This window comes from Magallana gigas, chromosome 9 (assembly GCF_963853765.1).
Source record: "Magallana gigas chromosome 9, xbMagGiga1.1, whole genome shotgun sequence".
Classification (NCBI taxonomy): Eukaryota; Metazoa; Mollusca; class Bivalvia; order Ostreida; family Ostreidae; genus Magallana; species Magallana gigas.
This window is the reverse complement of record NC_088861.1, coordinates 35,510,909-35,529,549: the sequence shown is the minus strand read 5'-3', so window position 1 is coordinate 35,529,549 and position 18,641 is coordinate 35,510,909. Positions and strand designations below refer to the sequence as shown.

The window sequence follows — 18,641 nt, the reverse complement described above, 5'->3', positions numbered from 1 at the left end:
TGAAAATGAAATAATGTTAACAACTTGTATTAAATCGAGTAAGTAACGAATTCGTTTTTCTGTCTATCAAATACTAGTATATGAAATTATACACCTTCTAGTTAGAAAAACTAAAAAAGTGAATACACTAAGAATGGGTAAAGTTTGCAATAAAGTTTAAAACCAATAAAATGCAATTCCTTAAAACCCTCATAAATGCCCTGCCATTAATACCAGAGAGACTGCATTCAAAAGCCCCTAACACCCGGTCTGCCATCTTGTTGTACTAGACCCAAGACAAAGGATATCTTGACCCTTCTTAACCAAAAACCACATTTATGGTTAGAATACGAGTCGCGAAAACACGAATAAATTATCATTATACGCCGCGATTAAAAGACGAGAGGCATTGATACGCCGTGATTCGTTGATTGGATTTATTGGAAAAACCGGGTAGAATTACCCAATAAATCGCCGGCTACAATTCATCCCGCCCATTTTTCCTGACCGGTGCGGTATTTTATTTCCATGGCGACAGATTTTTCATCTGTCTAACTTCACAGGGGGCGAATGGGGACTTGGGTAATCAAAATTTAAAATCGGCACCGGAATCTTTTCTATCCACCAGGCTACACTCTCCAACTGCTACAATACTTTCTGCATGAGGTTTACATCTTTAGCCATAGCGAGGTGTTTCTTATTCAGTTTATTTGTTAAATCAGTATGAGCTGCAATTTTCATGTTAATTTTTTTTTTACGAAAATCTTATTTTCTACTAAAATTACTAAAAAATACCCTTATATCTTATTCGTATATATCGAATGTTTAAGTTCTGGTTTAAATTATTACAGACAGAAAATTGTATATTAAGAGCTGCTTATGGCTGGTCATATTTGTGAAAACGAAAAGCAAAATTATCAAAGCTGGGCAAAATTTATTAAGGACCAATTATATAATCTGGGACTTGGCTACATGTGGAATGGTCAAAATAATTTAAATAGTCGTATTTGTTTACCAATTATTCAGAAAAGACTTAAAGACAACTTTATTCAAACGCTGCATGGCAAGATGCAAATAGAAACAAAATGTTTTATTTACAAGCACTTAGTTGATAATTTTTGCTTACAATACTATTTAGAAAAATCAATACCAAGGTTGTATAAAAAATGTATTTCCAAAATGAGGTTGTCCTCACATAATTTGCTTATTGAAACAGGTCGACATAAAAATATACCAAGAGACAAAAGATTTTGTAAAACTTGTATAACAGACATTGAAGACGAATATCATTTTATACTTGTATGTCCAATGTACTTAGCATTACGATCAAAGCTCATAAAAAAGTATTACTGGTGTAAACCATCCATGTACAAATTAATACAGTTATTAAGTGTTAACAATATTAAAGAATTGTGTAATTTAGGAAAATTCATTTACAAAGCCCTCACACTCAGAATGGTTTGACTATATCAAGTGTCATCTGCTGATTTCAATTGTTATAATTACTATCAATATATATATAATATATGTGTTATTTCATTCTCCAAATACAAATTATTCTATAGATTTGTAAGGACTGACCGTCCATTATTATTATTATTTATTCATGTATTGTTCACATTTATACATGTAAGTGCTATAAGACGTATGTCTTTGCAATAAAGAAAATTGAAATTGAAATTGAAATTTCTGTTTGCCATATTTATGTGGGAAAACCGTTAAGAAGCCTTAATTGGAGCAAAGTTGAATTAATGTCTCCTGTAAAAAAAAATTGATCTGCTATATATTCCTTAGAAGAGAAATCTTTCTTCTGACAAAAAATAATGGGTTTTTTTCAAGTCATATTTATCATAAAAGTTGAAGTTATATGCAGACTTATCATACCAGCAGGTTTTTGCAGCAAAATAAAATTCTAAAAATTACAGCTCATATTGCTTTATAATAAAAAACGAGAAGCACGTTCTGAATTTTCTAAAATAAACCACTCTACTCTACGTTGTATCTAAATAAATATTTTTTTTTCCTTGTGTACTCTTGTGTCTTCAAATAAATGAGAGCTATAATTTTGAAATTAAAAAAGAGCAAAATGTGTGAAGACAATAAAGATCATAACACAGTGCGAATTTAATAATGATATTACAAAACACACACATACACAAAGATTGAAACTGTCTTGGATGTCCAAGAACGTCTTTTTTTCATGAAGTTTCGTACCCCCCCCCCCCCCCCCCCCCCAGAAAAAAACCCGAACAAAAAAAAAACTAAATATACAAACAAACAAACAAAAACAAACAAACAAACAAAAACCAAACAAACCACAAAACAAAAACAACCAAAATTAACATAGCATCATTCTCTTTTTTGTTTTTGGCTGTTGACTTACCAAACTATCGGAAGAAATAGGGGGGGGGGGCATTTAGCGTGTGTATACAAAAAATATCATACACTGTACATACATCTATGATTGCTTAATTTGCTAAATGACATGAAACTATCAGTATATATTTCATTTAATATTATTAAAAAGACAAATACCAAAATTTGCAACGTAACAATACCATACAACGTTCATCTTTTTTTTTCATTATATATAAAATCGTCGTTTATTATGTTATTTTAAGTATATGTTACCGTTTCTTGTGAAAAGCATGCCCCTGGAATTACTTTTTAAAATAGCTAAAATTTCATTAAAAACAAAACCAAAAAAAATAAATCAGAGTCCGAAAAAGATATCTACATGTCAATGCGACATACATAAATTCTAAAAAAGGGATGCACACGAAAGTTGTCAAGTTCAACATTATTTTCTATATCAGAAATATTATGATACATACACTGTATCATAACTGTACACATATGATTTTTTTCTCTTTTATTAAAACAATTTTAAGAATCATATTGAAGAAACAGGTACACCATAGATTCAAAGCAAAATATTCTAATCACAAATAATTTTATAAGCTAGTAAACAAATTATCATAAGATCTCAATTTCTTGGCACATTTCAGAATATCATTTTGTAAACTATGGTTATATTTTAGTTTTTGTATAAGGTTTCCTTCCGACATAATTTCATCCTCAAATCTACATTTCATTTTATATTTGTAAATAGTGAAACATATGTAGGATATTAGATTGTTTAACATAATTGTATAATTAAAAAACAATGTACAATGTATTACACCATTAACATTTTGACATTATTTCGTTTCTTCTTAAAGTACAATATTTCTTCTCTTATTTACAGAAATAAAAATACATATTTTATGTGCCCACAGCCCTTAACTTCTACATGTATTTTATCTGACTAACATATACCTGCAGCTTCATGACGTATCTACATGTACATGTATATAAAGTAACGCGTTTTCAGTAACTCTGAAACTGCTAAGACCCATTGAATTGAAATGTTTGTTCATATCTATGTCGACAATCTAGATTAAGATTTTTAAGAAATAAACAAATATGATAAAGAATTGAAATAAGTAGCTTGTCAAATCGAAAAAAGCAAAACAAGAATTCCTTATGAAGAGGCATGTACCATTACCTTAACCAATTTTATTTCTTATACATGATCAATAACCCCCCACCCCACCCCCCCCCCCCCCCCCAAAAAAAAACAAAAACAAAAAAACAAAACAAAACAAAAGAACAAACAAACAATTTAAGCTAACTAGGGATTCGGATTGAAAAGAGGAAGGGTGTTATGGTAAAAGAAACAATTTGTTTTTTAGAAAACACCAATGTTTATTTTTACATTTTTCTTATTTTTTTCTCTTAACGGCTAGTTAGTACATATTCTGCTAGAGTTATACGCATTTTTAAGTAAAATCACTGCTAGTCTTTAAAATTATTCAGAACAGTGAACTACAATGTATACATGAAAGTATTTTGGAAGAATTTTCATTACATGTATCAGTCATTCCATTTTTAAAGTGCAATAAATTCACTTTTTTATATATCTGAACATTCTAAATAAACTTACCGCGGTATGTGATATCATAACTCTAAAGAAAAAAATTTAAATCCTCACATTTGATATAACATGATTTTGCCGGATAATATATCTAAAAACAAATGGACTGGTTGAAAAAAAACGACAAATTTTTATCAATCAAATTTTATGCAATCAATTTCTAATTTTACTTTAACTAATTTACATAATATAGATCACACTTTTTCAATCAATAAACCAAGCAATATATGCATATAGATAATTGCATTAATGAATAAATAAATAAACATTCAGGCGAATTAACAATAAAAAAGATCGGTAGTCATATGAAAGAAATCATATAATTATTAGCAAGAAAAATCTAGTCCTTCTAGAACCATAGCTAAAAATTATACACTTTGAAGGAAACGCACAAGCGTCATTTACTGTTAATTTATAAACCCAATGTACTGGGTGTAAATGCTAAACGTAAAAATAATGTTTTATATACACATGCCTTAATATTGATTCATTTTCTCATCAGTTCTCTCTGTAATAAAATTGAATATGTATGTAAATAAATAGTTAATTTGACTGAACAAATTATTAAAAATTAAATCACTGTATGCTGCATATCCAAATCTATCGTGATGTCTTAACGTTTCAAAGTTTTGCCTCAAAACTTCGAGCGGCCCCTATCATATATCGATATTAATTGATCTGATATCTGTTTCAGCGAAGTTCATCTACATGTATGACTGAACAAATTATTCAAACTGAAGGTTTGATAGCTTTTTTGATATTTAGGTTTAAACAGATTCAATTTGATTTTTTTTTAAGTAATACTTTGATTAAGGCATTAGCCTAAATCCTAACCAACCTATTGGATAGGATGCAACTCCTTCTAGTTTAATTCATTAGTACAGAAGGGCAATGGAAGGCGTAGATTTTCAATCTGAATCTGAGATGACAGATGTAAGATTACCTACATAGTGGTGGTGGCAAAGTAGATAGCAAAATTAACAAAACCTCAATTTGCAATATCGTTATGACAATTAGAAAGCTTATATGGCAATTCACAATATGAACAAATTGGATCTGAGAACATTTTTATTTTTTGTTTGTTTGAAGGGAAAATTGGTAAATTTAAACCTTCTCAGCTCGGTATATTTAGTTAATTTTAATCCACTTGTGTTTTTCTCGAGTCTTGAAAATAAGATCGTACTCCTTAGCGGGCATGTACAGGCAAAAAAAAAAACTTTATACAAAAGACAAATTATGATTGACAAAACTATTAGAAATTCTAAATAAATTGGGTTTTAACCCTTTTTGATCTAAGTAAAGTAGTCCCTTTTGGTGACAATTTCGTGAATATTACAAATAATATATCTTCATCCTCTTTATTCTATCAAAACATTAAAAATCCAAGCATATTAAAAATCCAGTAAATGTTTGTTAATAATTTTATAAATCCTTTTTCGTGTGAAATTAAAGTAGAAAAAAACAGCTTCTTTTGATTATCATGTATATTTCCATACAGAGAACAATGTTAAAACGTTTTTGGAGGTTTTTATCCAGAAGCACCACGCTACCAAAACTGCTCTACAGGACAATGAAAATTCACAATAAAAGTTAATAGGATCTTAAACATGTTTCGTCTGTCTCCTTCAATGAATATTCTCTTGAAAGCAGTTCAGAATGAATTGGGCCAACACCCAACACACAGAACATCGCCTCAGGGAGGAGGAACAGCAATCCTCTGAGTGGATTCAGTCACTCTCAGTCCCCGCCTTCTGTTTTCTTAGCAAGTGACAAGTCTGCCAATCTCGGCATCGGGCGATTTCACCGTTTGAATAAGAAACAAATTCAAGGCATTGTCCATGAAGTGGGGACAAATTGATTTTGGGGGGAGAGAATATTTTTGTTCATTCTCTGGAACCTCGTGGATGTGTTGAGAAGTGTTTGTCGAGCGTACGGTCCAATGATAAAATGGGGGACTCTACACAGTTGACGAGAAACAAGGAGGAGATGTTTTCGATGTCATCGCTGGAGGCTGACGACTCGGACGATGTAACCATCGATGATAGCGACGAGTCTCGAAGCTCCACATCCGTATCTGCCATGTTTTCCTTTTCAGAGAGACATTCCCAAAACTGCGACCTATCATCGTTAAAACATGACAAGAAAACACTGCCCTCGAACAAGTGCATGGATGAAAAAGAACTTCAAGCTTTAAGACTGAAAATAAATTCAAGAGAAAGGAGAAGAATGCACGATTTAAATTCGGCTTTGGACGGACTAAGGGAGGTGATGCCCTACGCACACGGGCCGTCTGTAAGAAAACTATCCAAAATCGCTACCCTGTTACTAGCAAAAAACTACATACTTATGTTGAACAATTCATTGGAAGAGATGAAGAAACTAGTGAGTGACATTTATCAGAGCCACCCAAACAGACCAAGGGCACCACCCGCCGCCCATATACACCACTCGCACCACCTAGCGTCACCACATCCCCACCTCTTGTCTACAATGACCCCGCTACAACATCCAGTTCATCTAGCTGAAGCCGAAACCATCCGTGCAGGTTCTTCTAAGGAGGGACCCCTGACGCCAATGCCGAACCCCCACGAGCGGCACATGCTCTCACATCGTTGGCCCGTGCCGTGCGCGTGCAGTCAGTGCATGATGGATTCTATGAGGATGTCTTACGGATCCATGGCAACCAAGTACCCAGGGGCAACTTTACCTAGTCCATCTTCATTTCGGAAGTGACAATAGAATTTTTCATGTTTGAAGAAATCTCTGTCATTGTGCCATTTTCACTGGTAAAAGAACGTTTTGTGTCTTCTATACATTTTAACTTAAAAAACGAATGTACTGTTTTGTCTTCAACAATCGCATTTTTGAAGGACATAGTACTCTATTTTTGTATTGAAGGTGTATAGTTTGGTCACTGACCATCTTATGATTGTTGTATCATATCATTACATTGTACATATGCAAAACATATACAAAACGCTTTGGAACCATACTGGTTTAAATTCGTGAAGCATGTACCTGGCATCTGACGAAACTGCACTATTTTATGTTCATGGTTTGTCATGACATGATGTTATGGCATTTTAATTTTGACTCATTTGGTTAAAAAAAACCGAAAATCAGGGCAAAAAATCATGTAAATGTAAAAAAGAAACAAATCTAAAAAGGATATTATATGTCAAGATAGTAATAATAAACAGTTATTTGTAAATCGTCAGATTTTGATTTGGTATGTAGATAATCCCCAAATTTATTTTTGTTATGTTTCTCATAATTTTTTTTTCAAATATCAAAAAGAAATATAAGAGTAACTCACCTTTAATGATTCAAATCATCAGTGAATCATGCGTTTGAATCGCATATTTTATTAGACTTACTTTATATCTGATGAATAAAGGGGGCATAAATTGTTTATGCTTATATTTATTTGTTATAAATGGAAAAGAAATATATTTACATGAAACAAAAATGAACTTAAAGTCAAGAAATAATTACTACACAGCTTCCCATCAAATTCTAAAATAGATATTATAAGTAACATGCACAAAAAATAATTTTCTATTAAAAAAGAATAGGAGAAAAATGAACACCAAAAAATTATTATTTACCGAAATGTTGCATAACAAGCTATGGAATGTTTTCTTTTTGTAACTTATAGGCTGACTTCTAAGTTACATTATGAGTAAGACGGACAACTATTTTAATAATCTCTAGCCGTAAAAACGACACCAGATGAAATTCTCGTCAACATCTAACATTGTAACCAAATCACCGTAGATGTTGTCTACGTATGATATATCAAAGGCCTTTAAGCAGGAACTCCCGTTGGGATAATGAGATTTCTAATCCCCCTGGATCCGCCCATCGTTTAGAGACACAGACACTGACCACACATAACTTACTTCACTAGGTATCCCAATATTGGATCTGTCACCAGAATGATGGATTAGTCACCATGCAGAAAACGAGCTAACCAAAATGTGTTTACTTAAGCAATTCGTTGATGGTTATAGGTTTTAGGGGATTTAATTCAATCCATTTGAAACAGTATCATGAAATGACTCTTAACTTTTGAACTTCATTTCTTAAAAATTTTCCTGAGATTTCAGAGTGGTTCTTGTAAAAATATTATAGCCAAAAAAGACATGTTTTTGTACATTATAAATTTGGAACAGTAATATTTTCATTAATTAGTGATCTGGAAATTTAATGCAATAAGAGGAACAATATTAAAGCAAATAAAAGAGCATTTTTTTCTTTACATTTATGCCTTAATTATGAGATACTTCAATGTCAGAAATAAAATATGAAATTGATACTGGGAAGGGCAATATTTAATTCAGTTTTAGTATTCAAATCAAAATAATCTGATTGCAATGTGAATGAAATGTATCAATGTGGTAATGTGTATAGATAATAAAAACTAAGAACACATCAAAACACAAAAAAGCAATCAAATTGAATGCAATTATTAAAAATGAAAAATGATAAATAACTAAAAGAAATTTGTACGTATAAAATATAAAAAACATTTTTTAGAAGGAATTTATTCTATACAACATTACCAAAACAATAAGGTAACAAACATAAGTTTATACGCTTACAAGTATGCTTTGTTATAGTTCATGAACTAAGCTACTACAATTATGAAAAGTGCATTTTTAACAACTTAATTTACATTTATCAAAAATATTAATAAATATGCTAGAGCATTTTAAAAGCTACCCTCAGAACATAGACCAATAGCAATTAGTGCGAAGATATTAGCTTTGTAAAAATAAAAAATAAAAATACAGAACGTCAGCGTCTATTCAAGGTTTGGTTTCAGAAAGTTTATTTCCAAACATTAAAAGATTTCTTTCTGGTAAAATAATGTAACATGTAAGCATATAATGACTTAACCTAATTTTTCAAAGCATATTGCAAAGAGATCGCAAATATTGTCTTTTTGTTGCAACAATTTCATTATACCATAAGCTTGCTTAAAATCAACAATATAATGTGAGAATAATATAATTATTATAATTATTATTTTTTGCAGGTCAAATTGTGTAATGGTTTTCAATTAAATGTCATAAATCTCATTGTGTGTTATAATTTGTAAATATCCGTTTGCTTTGGCACTTTCTAATTTGTTTTCATTTATTTTCTGAGTTTTGAATAATTGTTTATCCATTAATACTCAAGACCAAACAAACGAGCTTTATCTGTACGAGTAACGCATAATAATATGATTTAAAAAGTATACAATGTTTGTATGGCAAACAATCGTAAAAGGTCAGATTATTTGATTGTTTTAGGGGGATTCTTATCTCAGATAATAGAGCTGCAATATTTTTTTAGCCTTTATACAAGTTGTTTCAGCTGTTTCTTTTCTAGTAAACGTTTACAGATCAGGGGAGAAAAAACGAGATTTCTGAAACATGTTCACCTATTGAGGAAACTACTTGAACCTCTAGGACAATGCATCGCGCCAATTCTGCCACCTGTTTAGGAAACCCCTTGAACGTTTTGTACACAAATTGATCCCTTTAAAATAAGCGGACAACAAAGGCTACTTCCCGTAACCAGTGACACGCCAAGAAATTGACACCATGCAACCTAGGTCCTCCACGAACCACTGGAGAGGGATTCAAGTAGGAACTGGCAACAAGACGACCCTCTTGAAACTGTCCCTGATTAGCTGCACCAGTCTATTAGCCTTGCACACATAATACTTGTCAGCCCCATCCTACTAATTATGTTCTGTCATTTATCTTCAAAGTAATGAACAGTCGGTTTATTTTTTTTTTTTTTTGGATTGTAAAAAGCACTGAAAAGTTAAAAAAAATTTAAGCGTAACTAAGGAGAATTTTAGAATGTTCGTGTTCCCGTTTTAATACTGGAATCATTTTCGTACCAAACGAGATAAATGATCAGACAAAAATATTAACAGCAATGATTGCTTAGCTTTGCTATTCAAGTAATAGACACAAATTCTTTAATGTTTGTTTTGAAAGCAAAAAAAAAAAAAAATAAATAAAAAAAAAAATAAATAAATAAATAAAAAATAAAATAAAATAAAAAATAAAATACTAAGCACGTTACAGAACCTGATATAATGTATGTTCATTGCTCTTCAATTCATAAAAAATCTTCTATCCGATAGATATGAGGTTATTGCTTAATTAAAAGGTTATTTCTTTACTTGTAAAAAGGAATGTTTGTTTTTTAAATATGGTACGCACATGATTTTCTAAACATGGTTTTCAAAATTATTAATTTTAATTACCTATAAATGTTTCTTAAAACATAATATGCCGTCGTTTCCGTAGTGCTAAATTATTTTGAACATCATAAGGATGACATGTAAAATTGTTTTACAATTTAAGAAACTAGTCGGAACATCATTGTTAAATTTATTTTCATTTTATTTCTTTGTCTAGCGCACGTACACAAAAATAATGATCCTTTAATGAAATGTGACATATATGAATATTATATTTGGTCGCCAGTAATACATGTATATTATACGATATGAACAATTTACAAAGTGTTTACACTTTTCCCTTGAAAAAAAAGGTAAACGAATTATTCACTCATTGTACTGAAAATTCAAAGATAATATTGATTTGGAAAATCAGCAGAAACTTTCAAGACAATATTATTTGCAATCGAAAATTTATACAAAATATATTTTGTCTTCTTGAAGTAGTTGGTGTATCCTTTCAAACGAAAATTCCAACACTGTTTTCAATAGATTATTGTAAATGAATATGTTTCATGAACGTTTGTCATTTTCAATACAAACCAATTTGTGAAATGGCCAAGGAGAATTTCTTCTGATTAAATGAAAACGAACATGTGGCTTGGGCGTGGTCAATACGTCACGACACACGTCACACCCTTGGTCTTCAATGTTTCCCTATGGTTTGTGTCCTTCAGGGATAGCTGGTGTTCTCATAATTAAGCATTCAAAAAATGGAAGCTGTGAGGCTGTCGACAAGGGATCGATCGATCTTGGAGACACGGCTACTCATTATCTCTTCCAAGGAAAACAAGATAGTTTCAGGACTGAAAACACATTTTAAGCAGAAGAGAGATGTAATGTTTTCGAATATCTTTTTTATGCATAATTTATTTCATATATGCTATTATAAATTTGTATAGAGTATGAGTCTGTATTTAGACTAATGCTACTCAATCATTTATCTTGTCCTAAAAGTAAAAAAAAAAATACATTTTGATATTTTGAGAGATGTAGCTTATATTTTGAACAAGCATAACATTAAAATCCGCACAATGCTGTTATAACATCTGTCAATTAACTAAATTTACAAATAAATACAATTTCTATACGCATACATCATTTCTGTAATGACTTCGACCAAAGTATGATTATAGCAGATCATCCTCATGTAGACTGAAGTCAAACTTTAAAGAACTCTTGTGTAAAAGTTATTGCGCCAAATATTGCTGTTCCTTCGGGCCAAATTTAATCTTTGTCGTCATCGGCGAAGACGGTTCGACTTGTTACCAGATTCCTAACAACGCTCTTGTTCGACTTTGATCTGTTAATTGAGTTGATGACTTTATTGTGTCTTTCTGCAGTCTGCAGAGCAAACTGTAGTCAGACCGTTTGATATGATATTACAGCCTGACAAATGCGCTGAGGACGCCTCAAGCTTTCAATTACCGTTCTAGGTGCAATGAAGTGACAAAGCGTCTTGTGATTATAACATAGATGTGTTAACTTAATTTTTCTGAAATGTAATGCATATGACATCAACCGCTATGTAACAAAAACACATCCTGCCATTGTTTTTAAATATATGCAAATAAATGTTATAAAGAACGGATTTGGACATATACAACTATGACAGGATTATTTATCATGGTTCCTTAAATAACATTAAAAAAGGTGTTTTACTTGAAAGCTCTTATGGAATTTTATTACATGCAGTGCAGATCTGTAAAAAAATGTTTTTTTGGGGGAAAATATTAAACCTTTCATTTTAATGCATTCCTATTGTCATAGTTCTACCAAATGTTCTACCACAGTCACATTTCATACTGAACTATTCATTCGTAAAAAGTGCAACCTCCATTCTACACTCAAACTACTTTGAAAGAAACACAGATTTCACTGATCATTGCCCGCTTTCAGAAGGGTCCACAGTTCGTATGGTGCGCAGTTGTGAAAATAATTATTTTCCCTGCAGTGCAACATAAACTCTTGTTCCTTGGGCCATTATTTCGTCATTTAGTCAAACCCGGGAGTCCAGCCATCTTCCGGTCTGCTGCTTCCTGATCATTGCCGACAAAAGCCATCAGATATAATCACAGACTTCATGGAATCAAGGAAAAGGGTTCAAAGGACGACCCCAGATTCTTACAATTGTCAAGTTTAGCCATTCGTAAACATTGTTTATAGATATATAATTGCTTTCACTTGTTTTCCTTTTTTACCAAATGAACAGATTTCTCAAATCATTAATGTTTTCTGTGTTAAAAAGAGAGTTTGGCGGACATCTTTCCACTTTCTTTTTGCCTAGATTAAGGATTTCTTGTTTTTTGATTGGTAGCTACTTACCAATAAGTGCTAGTAATACAACTTATAAAACAGGCACTTCACAAATTTTAAAGTACATGTATTATAATCCTAGTTAGAAGACTTATCATAACCTGGTTTAATGTAGAGTAAAAATAAAATTAACCATCTATGAATGAATTTAATTGTCGAAGAACATTTCAGTAAAATGACTCCAAACTCAGATAATAATGTTCATGTAAATGCATCCCTAGATCTCTTTATGCTATTGTAAATTTGTATGGTGTTGTAAACTATTTAAGCTTTTTGTATTTCATAAAACACACGCACTTACAAAGGAGTTTTTAAAAAAACGTAGTGGGTTCCTGTGTGTTTCTAAGAATTAACATGATATATTTATATTATATACTTTTGAATTATACGAGTGCTTATCATCATTAAAACTAGAATGTGATTCTGAGAGAAACAATAGGCCCACAGGCAACATCGCTCACTTTAGCAGGAATAGCTATAACTAATCAGAAAAGCGTAGACCATCTTATCAAATACAAAATATCTTAATTGAGTATATTTTGTTCATAAAAGATTTTCATTTTTTCTCTACAAATGTTCTTAATTTAAGCATTTTGAGCTCCTTTTTCTCTATTTATTTCAATGTAAACATTTAGCCTTCCCACGCCACTCCAATTTTGACCTCTATGGTGGCCCCACCATACCCTTAGGGATCATGATATAAATAAAACTAGAATATACTCTACCCGAAATGCTTCCACACAAAGTACAGATTTTCTGGCAGACTAGTTTTTGAAAAGTTGATTTCTCTCTGTTTTTTACAATGTAAATTTTCTACCCCTCCCTTTCAAATTGTGATTCCAGCCTACCCCCAGGAATCAATTTATGAATAAATCTGAATGTACTCTACCTAAGAATGCTTCCACATTACAGGTTTTCTGAACAAATAGTTTTTGAGATAAAGATGTTTTAATATTACCAACAGAGGACTATATACATGTATGATATGGACCTAAAGTGGCTCTCTAAAAGGATCTTCATTTTTTTTTCATTTGTACACACATACACATGTACATGTAAACTTATTTCATAATTTTTCTAATTTGATCTAAATGTTTACAATTTAGAAATATGGTATTACAAAATTAACCTTTTCTCGCCAATTCCCCCATAATACTGTTTGTTTTTTAAACTGTTTTTCTTTCGGAAATTATTGAGTGCATTCTTGAACAAACAATATAGTTTTACCAGAGGTGTATTTATTGTAGACTAATAAGGGACAAAATGGTTTCCTTGTTCAAGTGTTGCTCTATATTTCCCATTAAATAAAAGGTAAAACAAAACAATTTAATGTACATGAAACACTTTAAAGAAGGCTTATCATTGGGGCATAAAAAATGTCAATAACAAACCGTTAACCATATCAAAAATCCATAAAACGAAATACAAATTCAAGGCAGAACAACATGGACCTAAAAAAAAAGATAGAGGTAGGATCAGGTTCCTAGGAGGAGTGAGCATCCTCTGCTGACCGGTCACACCCGCCGTACCGCGCGTGTGCTCTTTGTCGTAATCGGGGAAAAATACCCCGAAAAAGTCCGTAGACAATGAGGTGATTAATTATGGTTTAACAATTAGTATGAAAATGTCAGTCAGCATGCAACCCAGTAGAAGATTGTATTTGCTGACAAGGTCGTTGTATCGACCATAGAACGTACGAAAAGATGACCTCAACGAGACTGATGATAGTTTTTTTTTTCAATAATTTTAAATTATCTCCCCTTTAAAAAGAACATGGACCATCATTTGAAGAAACGTGAAAGCCCTGCCAACAAGGATGATTTATGCTAAGTTTATTTGAAATTGGATTTTGGTCCTGGAGAAGAAGGTAAAATGATAAATGTTTATTACAACAAGGACGACAAAAACGAAGACGACAGACAACGGACAAGTAAGGCTCACTGAATTGAGCGTTTGGCGAGCTAAAAAGCGTTTATGTAGGGTTACATGTATTATATTTTATATTCATCATATAATATTTTCATAAAGTGTTTGAAACAAGCAATCAAATTAATGTAATATCAAAAAATATCACAATGATGCATCAAATAATAATTCTTTATCAAAATACGTACATATCCTACCACACATCATAACAAGCCTTTGCATATACGTTCGGTCATTATAGTAAACAAGTATTTTAAACGTAAATATATGTTTGCAATCATATTTCTATTGCAATAAGAATATGTGGAAAATAAGACCTAAGTTAAAAGTTATATACTTTAGTTTTAATCGCACAATCGCAGGTTGAGGAAATCTAACGAATACTACATATAAAATCAGATAAATGAAGAATTATTTTAAAGTCAATAAGAAATTTTAAACACCTAAAAACAATTGATTTTTTATATGACACCAAAAGTCTTTTTAGGTAACAACTAAACATTATATTTAACAGTTTGACTTTAGTTTGATTTCAGTGTTTTCTAAGAAACTTTAAATATATAATGATTGACAACATATATCTGTTCACTTGTGCTGAAATATCTGTCAGTGATTTATCTTCGGTTGAATCAAAATTGGGTGGGAAAGCACACTATTTTCAAGATCATTCAGGTAAAAACAAAATCATGATTTTTGTCTTGGTAAACAGTTCATTTGGTATTTTGTTTGTTTGGAAAATGTCGAAAACATATTTTTACTGTAAAATGTAGGTCTATCTTATTTTTGCTAAATACAAATGTGAGATGAATGTCAATCTTTTTAATACTTGTGTAGTCAATGGGAAATAACTCGTCGACGAAAACTGTGGACTAGCATGAAAAATACACTACACAGTTTCATTTTTCTATATTGACAGTTATTGTAATCTATATACGAGAGTTTGACACATGGGTTTCTATATCAAGTTGTTTTGAACGTTTTAAAATATTCTTAATATATTTTATAGCATATTTTTCCTCACTCAAAGTACAAAAAAAGAGAAATGTTTGGAAGTTTATAGATATAAAAATCAATAATTTGTCTTCATTCTACTTCTTTCTTTAAAAGATATTTTTACATCATATCTTATTATATATTCTATATTTAATAATTATAAAAAGGATTGTTCAATTTTGAAAATGCAATATTTTCTATATTTCCCGTTTGATACAAAGCATTAAAAAAGTCGAATAGTAGTTTTTTCTTCATCTAATAACCCTTTGTAAGAAACGTAAATATGAAAAAAGAATGTGCTTTTATCAAAATTAAGTACTATTAAGCTCCTATTATTTTAAAGATAACAAAACACACTAAAATTAATATCATTTGAAAATTCAAAACATTTTCATGCAAGGACATTTCACACTCGGCAACACTTTACCGATGAAAATAAATCTCAGAATGTTAAAAACCTGTAATAAAACTATGTGATATATACCACGCCAAATTAACTTTATTAGTAAAACAGAAGCTTTAAAAAAACACCACTTGTTTGTAATATTTTTCTTCTATACACTTTAAAAATGAGCGTACAATAGTTTTTGTATGGATACAAAGGTGATTGATGACGGGCTGATGGAGGGTTTAAGAACTACCAACTGGTACTGATATACCAATTTGCTAATGACCTCACTTGATTTTATGGCAAGATCGAAGCAATTTTTTTATTATGATAATGAATTCCTGTTTAAAAAAATAGATGAAAGACACCTTTTTGTACAGCCAAGGTTGATGCAATTAATATCAAACTTATAGTAACTATACAAACACCATTTTTACATTTTGCACATTAAGAAAATTTAAAAACCATGTTCACGATTGCTTCTCTTGATTTTTTCCGCATTAGTTAGATATTCAGCGCACATTTCTTCGTTATGCAACAATGCCCCAGCCATGTGATCTCCACGCAGCACTGTTAAGGCTAATTATGAAATTATCAGCGGCTTTAAACTTTCATAAAACGATGCATTTATTTTTACAAAATATTTATGTCAAGTTATTTTATCATGATATAAATGTGATATTTAAAGAAACACAGTATAGTAAATGCTACTTTGTATGAAACTTAGTGTGGTCCCCGGAATTGAATCACATGACATGTGTTGATTATTCTCCCAAATGGAGGTCATAAACAAATTTTAATATTACAAGGGCATTATTAAAAATTCAAATAATAATTAAATTCTACTTTTCTGGTAGATTCTGAAAAGTGCTGCTGCTTTGTATAGAGTTCATCTTATATTAGAATAAATATCAAAGAAATGAGAACCGAGTGGAATTTATATGACCTTCGCTTAATATTTTACGTATTTAATAATTCATTCTATAGATTTCATCAAAGCAGCAGCACATTTAAATAAATTAAACATTCCCTTAATTTATATCCAAAAGATAGTCATGATCTGTTTAGTGTATGCCCCTGTAAAAAGCGGATTTAGATAGGCTTCCCGATGTTAAACACATCGAACTTGTACATTAAACACTATTGAAAAGAAATAATACACGCTCTAAAAAATAATCACATGTCGAATCATAAAAAACATAATAGATAAAATTTAATGGTGTAATAATTATTTTAAGGCTATGCCCTTTTCTTTTATAAAAGGCATTTTTCCGTGTTAAAAACCGTTTGATACGCCACTCTCTACACAAAATATGCGTCAAAATTAACACTATGACGTCACATCGATAAGTGCACTGCGTTCAGTCAGTTGTTTATTGCGTGGACCCTGAGGTCCACGCAGAAAATATATAAGCGAGGTTAAACCGGATGCTATGGGGAAAATTAAGCCTGCGCATGAGCTAGTCTGGTTCTTGTGCGTAATGGGTAGCTCAGGGAACCAGGCTAGCACACGTCTATCTGAATCGGGGTCGGGATTCTGTGCCATATGCACACATAAGTTCAAAGGCGCTGTAATTGTAAAGTTGTCGGTAAACAGTACAGAAACAAAGTATTCCTTTTAAATAAATGATTGGCATGTGATATGAACTATCAATATTATGAAATAAGTTAATGTTATGCCGAGACTACAACATGCATCAAATAGCATAATTTGCAATGTTTTGTTTTCCGAATACACATGTAACTTAACTTTACTTTTATAGTAGGCGAGGCTAGAGAACTTCCCGAATAATTTTTTTAAGCATTAAAGTATGAATGAATAATTATGTCACTGTCTTAAAGTTTAAATCTCAAGAAAAATGCATCAAAATTTGAAATTTTTAATTTACACAAAGCTGTCACTGCATAGAACTTAACAAAGAAGGCTTAGTGCGAATCGTAATGTGTGCGCAAATAGTAGAATTCACCCAATGCCTGATACTATACATGCAAACTTCATTCACAGATAGATCATAATTATTCTAGAAGTATGAACCCTTTAAATTCTGAGATAAAAAGTGAGGGCTATATACATACATGTATACGTAATACAACGTATTAATTTAGTGGTTAAAAGCAGAGGGCTAAAGTCGGTGGAATCTCTGATAATCTTAAGGCTTTCACGTTTTCGTTGGAAACACATGCAAATGGTCCACGTATTGTAGTCCTTTTTTAAAGGACAGCAACTTGTATTTATTGTTGTCGGACTTATTTGACTACAAGATTGCATGCAAAGGTAATTTTCAAAGTAGTTTAATGTTTTCCTACCCATGACAATCGAAAATTACTCCATTTATTAGCATTTTTTACGAATTGTCATTTTGTGTGATGTCATATTTAAAACAATATGAGCTGTATTTTTTAGAATTTTATTTTGCTGCAAAACCCTGCTAGTACGCTAAGTTTGCTTGTAACTTAAACTTTTATGATAATTAAGATTAAAAAAAATCATTTATTTTTGTCAGAAAAAAAGATTTCTCTTCTAAGGAATATATAGCAGTTCAATTTTTGTACAGGATGACAATAATTCAAGTTTGCTTCAATTAATGCTTTTTAACATTTTTGTGAAAAAAAATTTCAGCATGAAAATTGCAGCTCATATTGCTTTAACATTTCCCGTACTTTCTGGTCGACGCGACCACAAAATAAACCTTAACAGTGCTGCGCACATATATTGTATATTCTGGTATCCCCCCCCCCCTAGATATTTCAATCTGCAAGTTCATTATTAACATTATCGACATGATTTAGAAATTTCTAGTGTTATGTTTTTCTTG

General features: G+C 31.3%; 1 protein-coding gene and 1 long non-coding RNA gene across 2 annotated transcripts in view; one reads left to right on the top strand and one right to left on the bottom strand.

The window, feature by feature from the left end:
- LOC136271288 (uncharacterized) overlaps positions 1-18,641 on the bottom strand; it is a 77,843-nt gene that overhangs the window by 11,355 nt on the left and 47,847 nt on the right. The gene's annotated exons all lie outside the window — the stretch shown is intronic.
- Positions 5,756-8,141, top strand: LOC105323588 (oligodendrocyte transcription factor 2). The gene has a single exon (XM_011422644.4). It carries the CDS (start codon positions 5,903-5,905, stop codon positions 6,686-6,688), a length of 786 nt encoding a protein of 261 aa, XP_011420946.3. The 5' UTR covers positions 5,756-5,902; the 3' UTR covers positions 6,689-8,141.

What these genes read in the sequence shown, in the direction of transcription:
- LOC105323588 (XM_011422644.4), top strand. Translation starts at nt 5,903, where the DNA reads ATGGGGGACTCTACACAGTTGACGAGAAACAAGGAGGAGATGTTTTCG.